Source organism: Culex pipiens, chromosome 3 (genome assembly GCF_016801865.2).
Source record: "Culex pipiens pallens isolate TS chromosome 3, TS_CPP_V2, whole genome shotgun sequence".
NCBI lineage: Eukaryota > Metazoa > Arthropoda > Insecta > Diptera > Culicidae > Culex > Culex pipiens.
The window spans coordinates 31063224-31083258 of NC_068939.1; the positions used below are offsets into that span (position 1 = coordinate 31063224).

Consider the following 20035-nt stretch of genomic DNA (forward strand, 5'->3'; position numbering starts at 1 on the left):
CACAATTTGCAAAAAAGGGTGGTGTTTGCATGGAAACCTGCCACATTATATATTTTTAGAAAGGTTCTGAAATAACCTTTCTTGTGGATTAAGAATTTTCAAGATCTGAATTACCTTTCTAAAATTACAAGCGGTTTAAAAAATGTTCTTAATTTACATAACCTCAAATTATTTCCCCACGGCGGTGCATGTACAATCTTGACAAAAAGTCTGCAGGCAGTCTGTTTTTTTTACTCATCACTTATTTTTATTATGACCTTTTTGGTGCTGCGATCACGTTAGAGACGCTCCATAAACCATGTGGACACTTTACGGTGGTTGGAATTACTCTATAAATGAGAGTAAGGCACCAACCACCTTAAGGTGGATTAAGTAACGTTTTTATGTGAACAATTCCCAGGAATTGAAAATAACTTTTTCAAACTGATTCATGTGAAAAATAAAAACAGGGATTTTTAAACGACATTATGATTTTTTCTAGAATTCTGATGAAGTTATAACATGCTCACAATTTTTTTTCCAAGATACCGTTTTTTTAATAATGGATAGAGTTTTGTAAGGTCAGCTGTATGTAGATTTGTATGGCCGAACTTATGATGCTAAATTTGAATGATTCTTCAGCTCAATGATGAAGTTGATAGTATTTTGAAACTTTGGTATTTATTCATGCAAAATGGTTTATATTTACTTATATTCATGAATATTTCGGAAGAAAATAAAAGCTTTTTTTAACCATCACTTTTTTATTTAATATTTTATATATTTCTGATCGTTTTGCTCCCACTAAAGGCTTGTTTCAATAGAAAATAAATTTTGAACCAAAAAATACGTCTAACTAAGACAAATTTCTACTACCCAGAGCGCACCAATGTGTACAAATTTGAATTTTCCCAGGTTTTCTTCTCAAATACTAAGAGCCCTAACACAGTCCAAGCTATACCACGAAGAAGAAGAAGAATTACATAGAAAAGAGAGAGAGTACACCTAATTTATAATCGTACAAAAAAAATAGTTTCAAAACTGTATTCGATACTTGTTCTCGCCACGCGTCAAGCTGCTACCCCGCCGTTGCTGCTGTGGCTGTTGCAGCTGCTGCTGCTGGCCCGGCTTTGGCGGAAGTGACGCCGTCGTTTGCTGCCCAATGGCCGACGTGGCGGACGCCGTGACGGCCGCGTGCAGAATGCTTGCGCTGGGCAGGGTGCTCGGTTTGTGCTGAGGTTTGGGCGCCATTTTGCTGTTGAAGAAGGGCTGGGGCAGGTTTCCGCCGGTGGGGGTCGTTGGCGACGGGAGATTGCTCGAGGACTTGCTGGACTCGGCCGACGTTGACTGCTGGTGGTGGATGAACCGGGGTGGAGTTCGACCGTGGTGCAGATGGTTGTGGTGATGGTAGCCGCCGCCGCCGCCGAGCTGTTGGTGAAGAGCCTGCTGAGAAGAGGCCGGATGCATGGGGCTGGTTCGGTTGTTGGAATTGTTCGATCCGCTTGAGGCGGAGTTTAGCGAATCGCGGGAACCCTTGATCATGATGGGAGCACCGCCGGAACTGAGCTTCCGGACGTTCGGCAGTAGCGATCGCTTCATGTTGTCCGTGGAGTTCTTCCGACTGGACGGACCTTGCTCCTCTAACCGCTGGTAGTTCTTGGTCGAAGTGTAGTCCGGCTTGGAGAACTCGCAGCTATTGGCCGCCAGCCCGGAAGACTTCATCCCACCACCGAACCCGAACTTCCCGTCACTCTTCGTCGGCGATCCTCCCCCACTAAGCGAAGAAGTGTTCCCCAGCGATCCGTAGTTCTTGCTCTTCAGCGTACCCCCATAATCTTTTGCCAAGTGCATCGCGGCGTCCTTCATGTCCACATAGCTCTTCCCCGGCGAGAACTCCCGGCCCTTCCCAAACCCACCCCGCTTCAAGCTGGAAGTCTTCATCTCGAACTCCTTTTGTGCGTCCATCGGCGATCCGGGAGTCCCGGGTGGGGTCTCGGCTCGCTTCTTGCCCTCGGAATCGCTCAACCGGCCGTACTCGATCTTCCGCGGGGGTTTCAAGCTGCGTGGAGGTCGGGGCAGTGCACTTGGCGGCAGTGAGGAGCCACGATGGTCCTTGCGAGGGGGCAGAGGTTGACCGGCGGTGGGTGGGCCTGGCTGTTGTTGATTGCCGCCCATGTTGGACAGCATTTTGGGGATCTGAGGGTGGTTATTTAAAATTTCGATTAGTGTCCTTGTTTGTAAAACATTTTAACCTTAAAATCAACAAAAATAATTTCAAAAACTGAACAATTTGATTTTTTGTTGAGTGATGAGAATCAGCAAATTGGTTAGAAATCTAAACAAATTTTCAACCTTCCAAATAATGAAAAAATAAATGTAAAAACAATCCCTCACCTTATTCCCCCCGATGTTGCTGATGTCGGTCATGTTCTGGCCGACCGTCTGCGTCACGTGGGCCAGATTGCTCAGCTGGTTGCTGCGCAGCTTCTGCGAGCAGCGGCCCTGCTTCTCCAGCAGCAGCATGTCCTCGGGCTTGGTGGAACCACCGCCACCGCTACCACTGCCGGAACCCGCTCCACCGGACTGACCACCGGATTCGTCCTGCTCGCGGCGATCTTGTCTCTCGCGATCACGCTGATCGATGTGAGCAAGATTCTAAATTTTGTTTTGGGGGGTTATTTTAATTGAGAATTGTGGGTTTTTATTGTTTAACGAAAAGTTACCTGCAGGAAGCTATCGCTGTTGTTGGTCGACAGAACGGACATCTCGTCCGAGAGAAGGGGCTGGATCGGTTTCTTCGTTGTTAGGCTCGGAAAACAGCACAATCCTCGCTGAATTTGGAAATAAAAATAAAAATCAAGATTTGGATTTTAGAACACATTTTAAAACTTTAAAAAATCAATAATTATCTAATAGAAAGACGAACATGATACTTACTTATTTACAGGATAACAATAGCAACGAAAATCACAGTTTTAAATGTTATTAATAAACAAACCAAAACTCACAAATAGTTTAGATATCAATTGATTTATTAACTTATTAGAAGCAATTTTTTAGGTCAGCAGGGGTTACATTGGGTCTGGGGTGAGATTGGATGGATTGGATTGGACCCAATTCTGACGGTAATCAATTTTGTGATACTTAAAATTGGTTTAATCCTATGAATCTTAAGTTTCATGAAATTTAGCTAAATTTACATTTTTTCACTTATAATCCCCTTTTACTTTGGTTAAAAGTTAAAACAAAGTCCATTCATACGAACACGAAACAATAAACTACCTTCATCAGGGGTGACATCAGGGCTGGGGGTGAGATAGGGCCATACAAAAATGTCATAATTTGTATGACCAAATCTCTGCCCAGACCAAATGTCACCCCTGATGATAGTATTTTCATTAATTTTTTTGTAGAATCCCGAACAAAAAAACTGCATTTTTTAAATATTTTTTGCAGCCCAACAGGTTTGTCGTTTATTGCTCGTTGAAGTCTCCCGAGTGAAAACACAAAGAAAATATTTGTCAAGCGGTCATGTATTCCCCCTATAGGGGAAAATCTCGTATGTTTGGCAGGTTAAGCACTCGCTCCAAGCTCCATCCAATTTGCTGATTTTCACTATTTAAACAACAAATTTTGCAAAACTGTTGATAGAAACTTGCTTGCTCACTTCTTTTGAGCTATTTATCACTCGATTTCAGTTGAAAACGCTTTCAATGAGTTGTAATCGAATGTCAAAGTGCTGATATGGCAACATTAGAGGCACGCTGAAATTAGATGCTGTTCCCCTATTTATTAGCTTTTCCATACAAGTGCAAAAAAGCTAAAATCTGTTATTTTTGTCAACTAAAAGTAGGCCGTTTCGTCATGTTCGAGAATGACAGGAAAAATAAGTAGTTTCACAAAAAATCCTGTTAAACTTTTTCAAGATTTCAACAGGGAAGAATTTTGTGATTCAATGCTAAAGTTGTTTTGAAGTTGTATGAATACTAAAATGAAAGAAATTTATTTAAAAATCTATGTTTTCGGCATAAGCTGTGTTTTTCTCTAAAAACATCTAGAGAAATGAACTTTGGCCTTCTATCGGATGGGGAAGTAAAACGTCGGTCCATTTGCGTAAAAGAGGTTTTGGGTGACTCACCACACATAACCTTCGGACGCCTAGAAATGAGCAGAAACTTGCAACAGAGACCACAAAATACCCGGGGGTCGATAAAGTGGAATGCTTTGCTTTTTTTGCATTTTCATGATGATTTCAAGAGTTTTTCATGGCATTTCAAGAGTATGATTTCAAGAGCACTAAAAACCCAATTTTAAAATTCAAATATTTGCGTGCTTGAAATTGGCATGGGGTAAAATTTTCTTTAAAAAGAACTGAGAATCTACAACAATACTGATTTAAATTTCGTGACATCGTCTTATGAAATACTTAAAAAAACTATATTTAAAGAGGTGTTTGATGGTTTTGACAGATTCTTTTTTTTTTCAAATTTTGTAAGTTAGATTGAAAGCATTCTTAATGCTTCGCAAAATATTAATTGAAGTCTACATATTTTAAAATATTTTTTTTACCTCAATGAATTAAACCTAGAAAAATATATAGAACTTTTTTGTAAGGCAAACATTCATTGGAGTTGTGTAATCTTCAACGAAAAAATCTAATTAAAGACATAGTTAATTGTATAAATTTCCTAAAATATTAAAAACATATCAGACCAACTTTGCCTCAAAAATTAAGAAATAAGCAATTGATTTTATAATTTTCTGAAATTTCAGGTTTTGTTTTCTGACATTTGATTAATCAATTATTAGATGATAATTAATTGCCTTCCCTTCAAAAACGGGGCGTAAAATCGAAAAGCAAAAAAATATTTTTTTTTTCAGAAAACTTAAAAATTGAAAAAAAACACCGAAAGACATCTTCCAAATAACCCGCACTAGTACAGTACAGTACAGTAGTATTTTTCAATTTAGGTTATCCAATTATTAAGTTTATTTTTTCAAGCAAGTCAAATAAACAACATTTTAAAAAAACACATTAAAATACCTTTTCTTGTATAAAAAATCATATTTAGCATGTTTGAGATCGATTAAAAATATTTGGAATATTTGTAAAATTCCAGCTTACAGTAACGCAAAAAGTTGTTTAGGCTGGTACAAATTTTATTTAAAGTTTTTTTTTTTTAATGTATAGGGGAAGGTGGGGCAAGACGACCATATGGGGCAAGAGGAACAATCGCTAGTAAGGCCGTAATTTTTACAATTTTGATTATTTCCAGTATGAGGAATTGTTGCTAGCAATGCAATTAGCTGATTCTACTACCACATAACCACCAAAACGACGTAAACGCCACGGGGCATAATATTGAATGAAGTTTTTTTCAAAACCTTTGTTTCCTTATAATATTTGGAAAGTACAAAATAAGGCTTAGGGTTCGTTTTGAGGCTCATTTTATCAAAATGCTATTTTTCCTAGATCATTAGTGTCCCTACCAGTGACTTGCACGTATTTTAAAGTATGATTTATGTTTTGGGTATTTTTGTAGAGAGTTTTTAAAAAATCTTGTTTAGGTGGGGCAAGTGTACCATATGGATTTTTAGTATGGAAAAAAATACGAATTGCTGCAGCAACATATTTTATTGTGAAAAAAAATACATAAAAGTTCTTAAAAACTGATAATCAATTGTTTAAAAAATTGTCCATACACGATATAATAATATCATGAAAATTTACTATTTATCATCTAAGTAATATTTTTTTTTCGTAAAAACGGTCAAATTTTTAGTAAAATATTATTTTTTAATCTAAAAATGAAATACAGTGGAATCTCTCGTTGTCGATATTGAAGGGACCGTCGAGAGCGGGGGTTATCAAATTATAGAACAAAAAATCAAAGCAATCTATTTGAAGGGACTGAAAAAATAATTGACACCTGGAGCAATATTGATATCGAGAAGATCGACAGCCAGAGAGTCCACTGTAAACGTTTCAAAAACATCCTAATCTGATGTATCTAAGTGATAATAGTTCAATTGTTAGTAAATTAGCATGTTTTTTCATGCATTGTTCCTCTTGCCCCAACGGATTGTTCGTCTTGCCCCACTAGTTGAGTAGAACGTACGAAAAATCAAAAAAATTAAAATCATTTTTTTACATTAAAAAACAGATTTTTTTAAAAACTTGTTCTATCAAAGTCTCAGTCAAGACCTGGAATAAGATGATTCCAATAAATCCGACAGATTTTTTAACGTTTTTAATGGGTTATAACGAGCATTTCCTTAGCTTGTTACACTTGCCCCACTTTCCCCTATCTAAAGCTAACTATAACTTGAAAAAATAAATAAAGAACAAGTCATAGTTTCAACATTTGAATGCAAAAAAGTGTTTTAAAATTAATTCTACACTAGTTCAGTTGTTTTTCAATCATTAGTTTTCAAAAAAAAAAAAATGCAAGATTTGAAGAAAACAAAAATTTTATCGAAATAAAACTTTTGGCGCTACTAAACATCGATTTTTTTTCTAAAATTCAAAAGATTTTTAAATCAACCCAAACATGCTAAAAATTATTCTAAACGCAGGGGAATGCATTTTTAATTGATTTCAGCTATTTTTTGTTTAAACATTTTTTTTTGCCCCCGGATTTTTTGGGCCCACTTTGAAGGTGGGTGACAAAAACTTAAAATAAAATGTGAACTAGCCCTAAAACATATAAAAATGATCGAAATTTAAAAATTACATATTTTGGGAGTGAAATTCTCATACCAATTTTGTATGACCAGCCCCCAAAATTGTGTGGAGACTTGTATGGAAAATCTAATGATGTAAAATTGCTTCTTTTGACAACATTTCATCCAAATCAAAAAATTAGAATTTAAAAATCGCGAAAAAATTGCGAAATCGTAAAGGAAAAAGGATGTTTAAGCGAATTGCAAAAACTGTTGTAATGCAACTTGTAGCAAAACTCGATTTTTTCAGCACTCGTCTTATTGATCCCCCTCGGAAGAACATAGTCCAAAAAATTTACGACTCGTGCTGAAAAATCAAATTAATAATAACAATGAAAAAGATAACACATTATTTTTTAAAAGCCAAGGACGTCGCAAAAGGGAGGTACGGCAGCGAGGGCGCATTCTATTCTATTTGGCAGGGCAACAAAAAGGCATAGGCGGCGGAGCACACTCAGAAAAATTGAACACAACACTGGCGGGAAAAAACACAAAAACCAAACGAGGCAGGGCGGGAAGGGCAATGGGGGATAAAAACAAACAATCAAACACACACAATATTTGTTTTAATCGGTTTTATTCAACTGAACAACGTTTGCTTACTGTCGGAGTTGTTGCCATGATTTTTTTTTTTTGCGAATATATTAAGTTAATAAAATACATATCTGCTTGCTTTAAACACAAGTTGTTTTGCTAACGTTTATTAGAGCGTCCTAACAATATTTCTTAAAAGTAAAGATTTTTATTCTTTTTTTTTGGGAACAGATTTGCATGCAATCATTCTTTCTTTTGTTTTTAAGAAGGCACTTTCTAAACTAACAATTTTTATTTTTTTGGGTAAGCAAGGCAAATCCGGATTAAGGCAACTCGTTTTACTTACTTTTGTTTATGCGGGCTGTCGAAGTACTTTACAAATAAATTAGTTTTGACTTAATCCTAGTGGGTGTGGATTTTAAAACTAGAGCCATCGACGAGGAAATATTTATTTGTTAAAACAAAAACGGAAGAGAAACGTGGAAGAGCGCACAAAACAAAAATTCGAGTGTCTGATTTACAGTTTTTCTTTCTCCACGTGTCGTCAACAAGTTGCTAAGGAAGAGATGGAAAAGGTGCTTTTGACTATAATGTCACGTGCTTCAGGGGTGGTGTAGTACGCACACAAGTCTAACTTAATCTTTGGTTTGAGTGTTTACACTTAGTTCTAGGCTTGGTTGTGGCTATTGGGAAAATGTTGATGTACCTTTTTCTTGTAAGCAAGTTCTAAGAAGTAATATTCGACACTTTTTGTAACGGAATAATTATTTACCCTTTGTGGATTGTGAATTTATTCAATAAATTGCAAATCAGATCTTCAGTAGGATTGTTTCAGGATGTTTTTTTTTTGTTGTTTGCTTTGTTTCATGATCTTTTTTTCTTTACAAATAGTCGCTATCAGTCTCTCAAATTGCCGTTTTTTGTATCGTTATAGAAGGTTTGTGTGTGTGTGTTTGTGTACAGTTCTAGTGTTGTCACAGACAAAGGTGTTGTAAAAGGAGAGAAGAGTGTTGTCAGTATAGAGTAAATGTTGCTTGATAAACTCGAAAAATATTTTCAAAACACTTAAAAATGCTCAAAAAATAAAAAAAATACTAGTTTAGGGAAATATGCTAAGTTATAATCGGCACTTAAGCAGTTTAAACATGTGTGTTTTAAACTCCCTCAAATAAACGAATAGCTCAAGTAAAAGTTTGAAAGCAATTTGACTTTGCTGATTTTTTAAAAAGTTTTCTTTTGTGAACAAAATATAAATTTTTGAAGAAATCGTCGAAACTCAAAACGAAACTAATATATTCCCAACAAATACTAGTTGACAATCTTCAGATGAATAAGTTCGCTATTCTTGTTTTTTTTACCAATGATTTAATCAAACTTTCTCCCTTTTTGTCAAAAGTTAAGCATATATACCAAGGTTGTTAATCGACAAAATTATCGTCGATAACATGATCGTCTGAAGATAACGATAATGGTTATAGTTATCGTCGGGACGATAACGATAATCTATTGTTATTTCGATAAGTCTATCGGCGATATTCTTCTCGCCGATCATGGACGATAACTCATTTTTAAAATCTTCCTAAAATCAATTAATTCAACCATATCATGTTAAATTTTCAATGCTTCACTAAGAATATATTTTTTGAAAATGAAACAAGTTTCAAATTATAGATATGTACTCAAAATTGTTCACAAAATATCGTATTTTTCGAAAATACTCTAATTTTCAAAATATGCAACATGGGTATCAAACGAATCGCCATTTTGTATGCTTTTCCCCTTTATTTAAGCTATTTTTTTGTTAAATATATTTTTTTCACAAAATACCGTTTAATTTCGAAAGTACTAAAATTTCCATTATTTGTAATATGGGACGATTGATTTGAAAATTTTTATGCTTTTTTCAATTTATTAGAGTTTAAAAATAATAAAAAAAAGATCATAAATTACCGTATTTTTTCGAAAAAACACAAATTTTAAAATTAGCAACATGGGTATCAAACGAATTGAAATTTCGAATGCTTTTTCAATTGATTAAAGTTTTTAAAAAATACTAAAATTTTCACAAATTACTGTATTTTTTTGAAAATACACAAATTTTAAAAGTTTGCAATATGGATATCAAACGAGTTGAAATTTCAAATGCTTTTTCAATTGATAAGTTTTTTGTTTTTGAAAATACAAAAATTTTCACAAATTTCCGTATTTCTTCGAGAATACTCAAATTATCAAATATGTAACATGGGTACCGTAAACTGGGGTGACTTTGATAGCCCGGGGTGACTTTGATAGGTTTTTCAAATGCCCGTCAAATTAATATCTAAACATTTTTAGAATTTTGAGTATGTAAGCTTTAAGGGATAGCTTATTATCGAACATATATGCAAAAATGTGACTGTTACATTGGATGTATCAAAATTAGTGGCCTAATCAAATTTCTATCAATGTCACCCCGGGCTATCAAAGTCACCTCAGTTTATGGTATCAAACGAAGCGAAATGATGCATGCTTCATTCATACAATCAAATTGTGTATGCTTCATGTCATACAAAATTTTGCGTCGTTTGATACCCATATTGCAAATTATGAAAAATCGTTTTACACCCATATTGCATATTTTAAAAATTTGAGTATTTTCGAAAACAATACGGTAATTTGTGAAAATTTTAGTACTTTCAAAAAAAACTCTAATAAAGATGAAAAGCATACAAAATTTCGCTTCGTTTGATACCCATATTGCAAATTTTGAAAATTTGAGTATTTTCGAAAAAATACGGTATTTTGTGAAACAAAAAACATATTTAATAAATAAAAGCTTAAATCAACGGGAAAAGCATACAAAATTTCAATTCGTTTGATACCCATATTGCATATTTTGAAAATTTGAGTATTTTCGAAAAATACGGTATTTTGTGAACAATTTTGAGTACATATTTATACTTTTAAACTTATTTCATTTTCAAAAAATATATTCTTTGCGAAAGCATTGAAATTTTTTTGAAGGGTTTTAAAATCCCAACGTGTCAAACGGCGGGATATAAAAGTCATTATGTTTATGTGTTTGACATTAGTTTACGTGAAGAATGTGAGTTTGTAAACAAAAATGTATCCCGTTCAAGTCAGTGAATGTTTACATTGGGAATGAGCAGGATACACGCTTTGTTTACAAACTCACATTTTCTTTGTTTTGCAAGAAATATGTTGCCGGATCTTTTCCGGAAGAGATCCAAAAAGGGAAGAAAAAAATCCTCCTCCTTTTTTGATGACGGGATTTCCAAATGGAGCACCGGATTCAAGTGGTAGAAATGACAGCTCTCTAATAAGAAATACAGAGCGGATTCGCTAATTTGAACCAAAGTCGCTATTTGGAACGACTGACAGCTGTCAAAAACACGAAACCACTTGCTCGGAAATCGACGAACAAAGGAGAAGAAATGTAAACATTGGTTTGATAGCTAATTTTTGACGTTTGAGTGCTTTTTGAATTAGCGAAAATTGAATTAACAAATCTACCCGAACGGAAGTGTCCCATTCCCAATAACTGACAACACTTCTTAACTCCTTCAAAGGAAGAGATGCAGATTAGTTCCTTAACCTAACGCGGGAAGATTAGTAAAACGTTTCCTGCTCCGAAGACGACGATGGCGAGGAGATGTTCTTGCAGGAGGAGGCCAGCTTCTTAGCGCTACTTACAGAGTTGGCCTTCTGGGTGGCGGCACCGGCCTTGGCCGCCGTTGTTCCCGCCTGTGCGTTGATGGCCGGTGTCGATACGGTTTTGGGCAGCAGGTGCTTCTTGGCTTCCGGCTGGCTTACCTTGGGGCCACAACGGTTAGCGGAGGAGGAGGTGTTAGCGGGCACACTGCTTGCGGAGGTGGTTAGTGCGTTACCGTTCGAGTCTACCGAGCTGGAGCTGGAGGTGGCTCCGCTGGCGGATGCTCGCGATGAAGCGGCCACCGAGCTGGTGCTGCCCTTGGCGGCGGCCGCAGCCGCAGCCCGAGCTTTGTGCAGCAGATTGCTCTGCTTCTCCACCATCGACAGTTCACTCACCTTGCTGAGCAGCTGCTCGTCCAGCTGCTTGAGCTGATCGTCGATGGACTTGCGCTGGGCGTCAAAGTTCTTCGAGTCGTAGATTGCGGTGTGCTCGCTCGCTCCGTAGTTCGTGCTGTAGTTCGAGCTGCTGCTCGGCGAGCTGTAGCTGTTGCTACCGGCCGTCTGCAGGTTGATTGCGCTCTGGTTGAAGCTCGGGTTCGTTTGGCCGTAGTTGGACGCGTAGCTGGAGGACGCGTTCTGACCGTACGTCGGATCGAGCAGCGATGCCGACGTGGTCACGTCATACGAGTTGCTCGACACGTCGTACGAAACTTGCGAGTTGTACGCTCCCAGTGGATTCAGTGCGAAGCTATCGCTAGATAGGTTGTACGATCCGTAGGAGTTTGTCGAGCCGTAAACTGCAAGCAAGAAGCATCGGTATCAACCCACGTGATCTTCGCCTCCAACTACCCTTTTATACTCACTCTTCTGTCCCTGATACGCCCGTATCATGGCTTCTTTTTCCGCAAGCCGGTTCTCCACCAGCTTGAGCCGGGTTTGCAGCTCCGTTACCTTGCGGTTCGCCGAGTGCGCCTCGTCCAGATAGCGAATCTTCTCCTGCTTCGCCTCGGCAATGATGCGTTCCGTTTCCTGCGAGTTTCGCTCCATCGCCAGCTTGGCGACGTTGCGCACGTTCGACTCCTCCAGGTTGCGCTGCTCCAGCTTCCCGCACTCTGCTTCCAATCTGCAAGGAAGCCACGCCCAATGAAGCGAATCTTCTCTCACGTTCAACCAACCTGGTACTCACCTCATAATCTGTGCGTCCTTCTCGCGCAGCTGCCACTTGAGGTTGTCGGTTTCGCTGGTTGTGCTGCTGCCGCTTCGGTTCGGCAGCTCGTTCTCGTAATCAAGCCGGAGCTTCCGTTCGGCTTGCTCACGCCGTTCGCTGGCGTTCTGCAGGGACTGGAGCGCGTGCTGTAGCTGGGCACATCGTTCCACGTACACCTGCTTCTGGCGGCACTGAAATAGGAAATTGCGCGGGATTAGTTTGAGCTTTCAGACGGGTTCTCCGGAACACCTACCTCCTCTTCTAGCCGCTTGAGTGCCGTATCGAGCACGTTGATGTGGATCCGTTGCTCCTCCAGGGTGGCGTTCTGGGCCTGCAGTTCGATGCACTGACGCCGGTTAGCGTCCACTAGTGATTTGTCTGCAAGAACAAGGTTCCATTACACTTCCAACCCACTTCCCACGCAGCTCCTCCAACTTACTTTGCGTCACCAGTTGCGAGATGAGAACGTCCTGCTGCGTACGGCCCAGCTGGTGATCGGACGAGGTCAGCAGTTGGTTCTGCAGCACCTCAACTTGGTCGCGGAAGGCTCGGTTCAGTTCCTGCAACCGTCGGCAGTCTTGCTGAAGCCGGCTCCGGGCAGCTTTCTCCAGCCGTTCGCGTCGCTCGCACGACTGCACCAGCTCCTCGTGCACCCGGTAGATGTTGGCGATCTCCTGTTCGAGCTGGAAGAATCGTACCCGCTGTAGGGAGGTTCCGAATGGGGTTTGCAACGTTCAACTTACCTTCTGACTTTTGGCGACCTTCAGGAAGCAACTGTTGAGTTGATGTTTCAGATGTTGGTTCTCCTTGAACAGTGCTTCCAGCTCTTCCGCGTCGATGTCGACGAGTCGAGTCAGGTCCGGTTGGCTCTTGCTCTTCAGTTTGGCGTTCGCTTGCGAGACGGTTGATTCGTCGGTGGATGCGCTCTGGTCAACCCAGTGCTGTCCGTACTTGGGTGGATCCCGAGAGTCCGTGTTTTCCGAGACGCCCGAGTCGCGCGTCGTGGAGTCACTTCGGTTCCTGGTCGGCAGCTTCACCTCTTTGGCCAAATGCTTGAGCACTTGACTCTGGTTCAGGTACTCTTCGGGGATTTCGGCAATTTCTTGCATCGGCGTTGGTTGTGACTCTCCGTAGGATCGTGGCCGCTCCTTCTTCATGTACGGTGGTGGGCTCGAGTACTCACGGTTCATCGAGTAGATTCCTTCGTCGTGGATGATCAGCGTGTTGTACGACGACTGGGAAACGTCCATCGAGGATCGGTTCGAGTTGGGTTCCTTGAGGGAGTTCCGGTTGGAGTTGGTCCCGATGAGCGAGTTACGGTTCGAGCCGTCGTTCCCGGTATTGGCGTACGTATGCCGAGTTTCCGAGATGCTTCGACTGCTGTTTGGCGTTGCGTACCGCGTCGAGTCCGTTGACGTGTTGGCCGAGAACTTGTCGTACCGACCTTGGACCTCGTTGACCGGCGTGACGCTTCCCTGCATGTTCTCCTCACCCTGGGGTTCCACTCGGGCGTGTCGCAGCACGTACCGTTCCTCACGCGTCAGGTTTTCCGTGGAAGTGGACACGTCCGTGTCCGACCCGGACAGGCTGCCGCTCATGCCCCAGTTCTTGGAACTTCCCGAAGAGGTCTGCGTCGTCTGGCACTGCTGTTGCGCTTGCTGCGAACTGGTCTGCACTGGAACCGGTGGCGGCGGAAGCATCGAACAGCCGGACGACGTTACCAGCATCGCTGGACGTATCGCCGGAGGTGGCGGAATCTGCGGTGGAGTTGCAGACGGTCCTGCCTTGCAACTGCCACTGCTGCTGCTGCCGCTACTCGTCTGGGGACCTGCCCCGGAGGACGAATACTGCGAGTATCTTACGCCGTGTTGATGGGACATGGTGACGCACTACGAGCATTCACTTGACCGATCTTACGCACTCATAAACACACACTCACACTTCTTATCTTGAAGCACTTGGTCGATGTTGGTTCACTTGGTTTGTTCTTTACATTCGTGTTAGTTACTTTTGTTGGTTCGATCGTTCTTTGTTTAGTTTTGTTACACTTTTCATTCGTTGATTTTCAGTTTTAGCGATGATTCTGTAATAGAAAGATAGGATTCGTTAGCCCCATGCTGCGAGTTCTGAAATGCTAAAATTCTGGTGCGTACATTCTTCAAGTTCGGCCGTTGTATCCTCAGTTTTGCGGTTCAACACTCCATCCAGAATGTCATACATCACTGTCTCCATTGTTCAGCCCGGCAATTGTCACTTCTTGCGCTGCGTGACTCATGGAATGAATCGTTGCCCTCACACTGCCCGTCACGGTCAAGCGCGGTTGACTAATCTGCATTGTCCGCGCGATCTCTGTGCGCTCTCTGCGCACAGGTCGAAAGAATTTCAAGAATGTCACTCGTCTGCCTCGTACCTCTCACTCTCTAACGAGACGCTAATCAGTCGCTACATTCTTCAGCGCGCTGCATTCCAGCTCAATTTCACGTGTCATTACACTTTGAGGCGGCGACCTGTTGCGCGCACACACAACAACCCTCACGCTCCATCAATTACCACTCCTTTACCTTCGAATATGACGAACATTGCATAACTTTCGATACTGCGGCGCTGATTTTGCTTGCCTTTCGTTTTCGCCAATACGTTGCGTCACTGGCGGCGCCTTCACAAACGTTCAAAGGTTTCGGCGCGTTTAGAACGTCAACAGATCCGTCGTTGACCTCGCACCGCAGGAAGCTCCTTACTTTCACTGTGCACCATTTTCTGAAGTGCATTCCTTTCCGACACCACACACTCGTGTATTCAGCGCGTGGAAGGGTTGTTTATTTTCTTTTCTCGACTTGGACACGGCACCGATTTGTACTGGCTTCGGCGCAGTCGTGTGTGTGTTCAGCGGCAACACGCTCGATCTCTGTATCACTGTATCGGTGCGCGCTTGTTGCTTCTGCTGTTCGTATACACAGCACCAGAAGTGGAATGTGGATAGATTATAATAACGTATAGAAGAATACGTGGAATGCGGCGACTGTTCTTCGTCTTCGTCGTCTTGTGTCTCTCTACCACCTTCCTGCCCGGTGTTGCCACACACCGCCGTCGTCCCGCATTCCGGTCCTAATTCGTTTATTTCGAGCTGGGTTGGTTGCGGTCTTGCTTACTCATACGTTTGGAGTTGTACATCTGCTCAGCTCTATCACAACATCGCGTGCGGATTCTTCGTCCGACGTCGTTTTCTGTGGTTTTTGATCTCCTCTCTTGGAAGATTATACAGTGTGCGTCATAAATTTGAAGGTTGTTGATTCGGAATTCCGGGAGGGATTATCCAAAAAGCTTGCTTTTACTTTGTTGGGTTTACTGTTGGCCTTGGAGTTCCATAAGATAATTGTACTGAAATTGTTGCACTAAAACACTTTTACTGATAATATTTGAATATTTACGTTACCACTTCACTGCACAAAACATTGTCACACACTGTATTCTTCTCACGAGAATCCCTCTTCCAGGAATGCCACATCTTAAATTACCCCTCACTCAGTCGTCAATTAGTGCTTCCGGCTGCCGCTCAGTTAATAATCCACAAACTGCACCGCATCAAATTCCACAGCGAGACAAACTTCAGATCTGTCAAGGGTAAACCGCGGCGGCTACTGCGCAACGCGCGCGTTCCAATGATCTTCTCCAATCAAAGCAATCCAGTGGCATTCCACAGAGCGCGGAGAACGGCACAGACCGCGCGCGCCGTTTAACGGCCAGTCAGAAAGCCAGCAATCGCAGCAGGCCGCGCGTCGTCCACACGGTGCCCCTCTTGAAGGCCCGTTCGCTGGTGTGCGTGTGTCGGCCCGTGCCAGCACGTTGCGTCACTGTGTGCGTGCACCAAGATATTTATGAGAGGAGGAAAAAATACTATGAATGGAATGTGCGATTTGCGATTCTCATTGACATTTTCAGCTACGCATATTCTTGAAGAGCACCTTGAAAACTGCTTTCCGAACGATTTTTCACCCCGATATTCACTCCACAAACACTCGAAGCACACTAAAACTACACCAAAAGCCACTTCTCCACCGTTTCGAACTTCTTCCCCCCGAAATCCGCACCAGCGTCACTTCAAGCCGGAATTTCACGCACTTCCCACCCGGAAAACCTCCCAACTCCTATCACCCCGTGTACGCAACAGATTCCCCCACACTTTCCGACAAACTCCGCGCACTTACGTTCCGGGTTAGGTCCGGTTTTCCGCGAAATTAGCTCCGGCACCAAACACTGTCCGACTTCCACTTTTCTCTTGGCACATTAGAATGAGCTTGCGGCATTCCTCAACGGCGGCGCTGCGATCGGCGCTCGATGCTCGATGTTCGAGCTCCGACGATGTGACGTGCGCGGCCGCGTCGAGCAGACTTGACGGAACTGTCAGAGTGGGCGCGCAGTTTTCGAGTTGAAGTTGAAGATAATCTTCAAAAGATTAGCGAAAATGCATGCAGTCTTGTTTTAGGAAATATCAAAATGAGGGTGAAAACTTGAATAAACATGATTTTTTCTTCCTTAAACTTTGATGTTTTCAAATTTAAATTGAAATAAAACTCTTTGAAGAGCAGAAGGCAACCAACCTTTCAAACTGCTCGAATTTTGGAACACTGCAGAGCAATTTTGTTGAGCTTTTTACTGTATGATTGTGCTCTTCTGGAATTTTGTAATGGAAAGAAAAATTAAAAGTTCAATATTGGATGGAATTTTGTTTAGACTAACGGCACCCCAAAAAAGTAATATTTTTCGATTTTGTTGTTATTTTTACTTTCTTCAGCGAAATTTTTGATAAACTTTTGTTTTTAAAACTAAGTTCTCCATCTCTCGCGTGATTCTCCACTTTTTTGGCAAATCGACTTTTTTTGTAATTTTGTATTTGATTGAAACTTCATCCATTAGTCATATAAAATTGGCATGTGAATATGTATTCAAAAATCTGTATCTTGAGTCTTGAGAAGGAGTTAGTTACCTGATCGAAAATCGTGATTTTTTTAACATGAAATATTGCCAAAAAATCAAAAAAAAATTTCAGATGCAAAATCAAATTTGCAATCGAAAATGACTTTACGCATTTTTTGATAAAGTAAACCGTTTTCAATAAAAAAAATGTTGTTTTTTCTCGAAAATTTTCAATTTTATGCAACTTTATGAATGATTTTTTATTTAGATTCTTCCTCTTAACAGTTTAAATTATGTGAAAATTGTTTTTTTCTCAATGCCATCTAATTTGTCCTCATTTTTTTAAACTCGCGGTTTCTCGGAAACTATTGGTTTAAAAATAAGTACTTAAAGCCATTTTTGAAATTGAAAAGCTGAAAATTCAGCAAAAATTTCATTTTTAACATTGAAAATCAAACCAATTATTTCCGAGTGATTTCCAATAATCACCATTTCTTCTAAAATTCTTATCTCTGGAACCAAATTTCGCATCGACTTTAACTCTGAGGCAAAATATGCCTTTTTTAGTACCGTCATCAAGGGTGACATTGGGTGTCGGGGTGACATTGGGTCTACAAATTTCAGCATTTTTGTATGACCCAATCTCACCCCCTAGACCCAATGTCACCCCTGATGACGGTACTTAAAATTATATTTAAAAAATCGAATTATTTCAAAAATACGTCTTTTGGTAATTTGCCCAAGACACTAAATCAGGGGTGCCCAACCTTTTGGCCCTGCGGGCCAGATTTGAGATTTCTGAAGCTGTGTCGGGCCGGAAGTAATGTTTGATAATAGTTGAAAAAGTTAAGGTTTTTTTTCTCATGAAATTTTTAATTTTTTTAGTAAATAAACAAATGAATAAAAAGTGTTGCAAATATGATCAATATATTTTGATTTTAAGAAAGAAATATAAAATAACTTTCAAAAATTGGTATTGATTTATTTTTATTTTGAATTTTTTACAATTAAATATCATTTACTTTTGAAAAACATTCACATTTTACATTCACATAGTCGTTGCAAGTTTCCTAAAGTTTAATTTCATTAACACAAAAATGTAAAAAAATTTCGAAGCAAAATTTTGATGCAAATTTAAAAAAAAAAAATAGTTTTGCGTTGTTGTTCACCTTTAAATATTTAACAAAATATTTTAAAGTTATTTTAAAAACAGAAAGGTTTGAACAGTTTAGAAAAATATATATTGAATAGTTTTCATTTCTTTATTCTTTGAATTTCGAAGTTTCTGAAAAAAAGATATAGTGTTGCTCCCTGATTTCTTGACTCATTTTGAGTTTTTTTTTTAAGTTTAAAAATAATTGCAGCAAACTTCATTTTAGATATGATCCATTTGCTTTTTAACCTCTTTTTTCAATCGAAACTATATCACTGAAAAATCGTTTTGAAAAAATACGTAATTGCTTTCCCACTCATTAATTCAATTAATCAAGAAAAACAGTAAAAACTGATTAAAATAAAATTAAATTTAGTGTCTTTCTGTACATTTGTAGACAACAATCCAAGTTTTTATTGTATAGATATTTCACACTTTTACATTTGTTTCTTGGACCTTTTTTCAGTTTATTAATAGATTCTGAAAATATCAATATAGAAATGATAAGAATTATATTCAAACATGAAGAGTGTTAAAATTTGATAAAAAAAATAAGATTTTTAAAAATACATTTATGCATTTATAAGCAAAATTCAAATAAAAAGTAGAATTATCAACATTTTATTTCTGAAGCGTAAATAAAACTTTATGCTGCTAATTGAAATTAGATTCCAAACCTATTTATTAAAAATTTGGACACTGAACTTATTTATTCAATATTTCAAGAACAGCCTTAAGGGCCAGTCGCAGAACTGTTTTAAAAAGCCGTCGCGGGCCGGATGAAATGGCTTCACGGGCCGGACGTTGGGCAGGCCTGCACTTAATCGATCTGGAAATCCCGTCTCGTTACAGATTTTCGAATTCTCCAATGCCCATTTTGTATGACCAGCCCGTAAAATGGAGCCTTGTACACTAATGATTCAAAATAGCACGGACAAAGTTATATCCTGATTAAAAAAATATAAAATTAAAAATCTAGAAAAAAAATAAAATTCTAAAGAATTATTCTCTTGCTTAATTTTGTTTCCTAATTCTTGTATTTTTAACTGAATTTGTTATGTTTTTAGCATATTATGAAAGTTTTTCTCTTTTCTGTTCTGGATTTATGCTTCACAAATATCACAAATAATTTCATTGAAAGTTCATTGAAAATTACCAAAAGTTAAAATGTGCAATTTTGTATAATAACGAAAATAGAATAAGTTTTGTTTGTACTTTTTCAATAAATAAAAAAAGTAGTTTATGCAACCAGTTGCAAATAATTGTTTTTTTTTTCAGCGCGAGTCGTACAATTATCTAACGAGGTTTAACGAGTTGGATAAATAAAACGAGTGCTGAAAAAAACAAGTTTTGCAAAGAGTTGCTCCCAACATTTTTTGCAATTCCGAAAAACGCATTTTAATGGAATATTATGTCAAACATCAATGTGTTAAGTAAATACACCGAAAGTAAAATATTGATAAATTGTACTTTTCGATACTAGTGCTGAAAATTTAAACTTTTCAGCATCCATTTCAGTGCTGAAAAGTAGAACTTTTCAGCACTGATATTGAAAGGTATTAATGTTCCATTCTGTTATTTTTGGTAGAGAAAAGTAGACCGTTTCGTCGCACGAGAATGACAGGAAAGGTAAATGGTAGAGGTGGGCAAAAAAAGATCGAGCCGCTCAAAGAGCCGGTTCACTAAAAAGAGCGAACGAACCGTGGCTCAGAAAAAAAGAACCGCGGTTCTTTTTAAACTTCAGTCTTTTGAAAGAACCGTTTCAAGATGGCATGATTTATGTTATAAATATAATTTATTGAATGCAATTTCAAATATTTCAATGCTAATAAAAATTTATCTCAAAAGAAAAAGAATTATTCAATATGATAGTC

The 20035-nt window shown here is 39.3% G+C and overlaps 2 protein-coding genes across 2 annotated transcripts in view; one reads left to right on the forward strand and one right to left on the reverse strand.

Annotated features, from left to right (window-relative positions):
- Nucleotides 1–20035, forward strand: part of LOC120422344 (rhodanese domain-containing protein CG4456-like) — a 95188-nt gene that overhangs the window by 58440 nt on the left and 16713 nt on the right. The window lies entirely within an intron of this gene.
- LOC120422318 (angiomotin-like protein 1) lies at nucleotides 733–16451 on the reverse strand. Its single transcript, XM_039585704.2, has 10 exons — nucleotides 16300–16451; nucleotides 12838–14177; nucleotides 12534–12777; nucleotides 12348–12472; nucleotides 12074–12285; nucleotides 11751–12010; nucleotides 11284–11684; nucleotides 2703–2810; nucleotides 2374–2634; nucleotides 733–2175 (listed from the first exon to the last, which is right to left on the reverse strand). Exons 2-10 carry the CDS (start codon nucleotides 13972–13974, stop codon nucleotides 1015–1017), a joined length of 3909 nt encoding a protein of 1302 aa, XP_039441638.1. The 5' UTR covers nucleotides 13975–14177; nucleotides 16300–16451; the 3' UTR covers nucleotides 733–1014.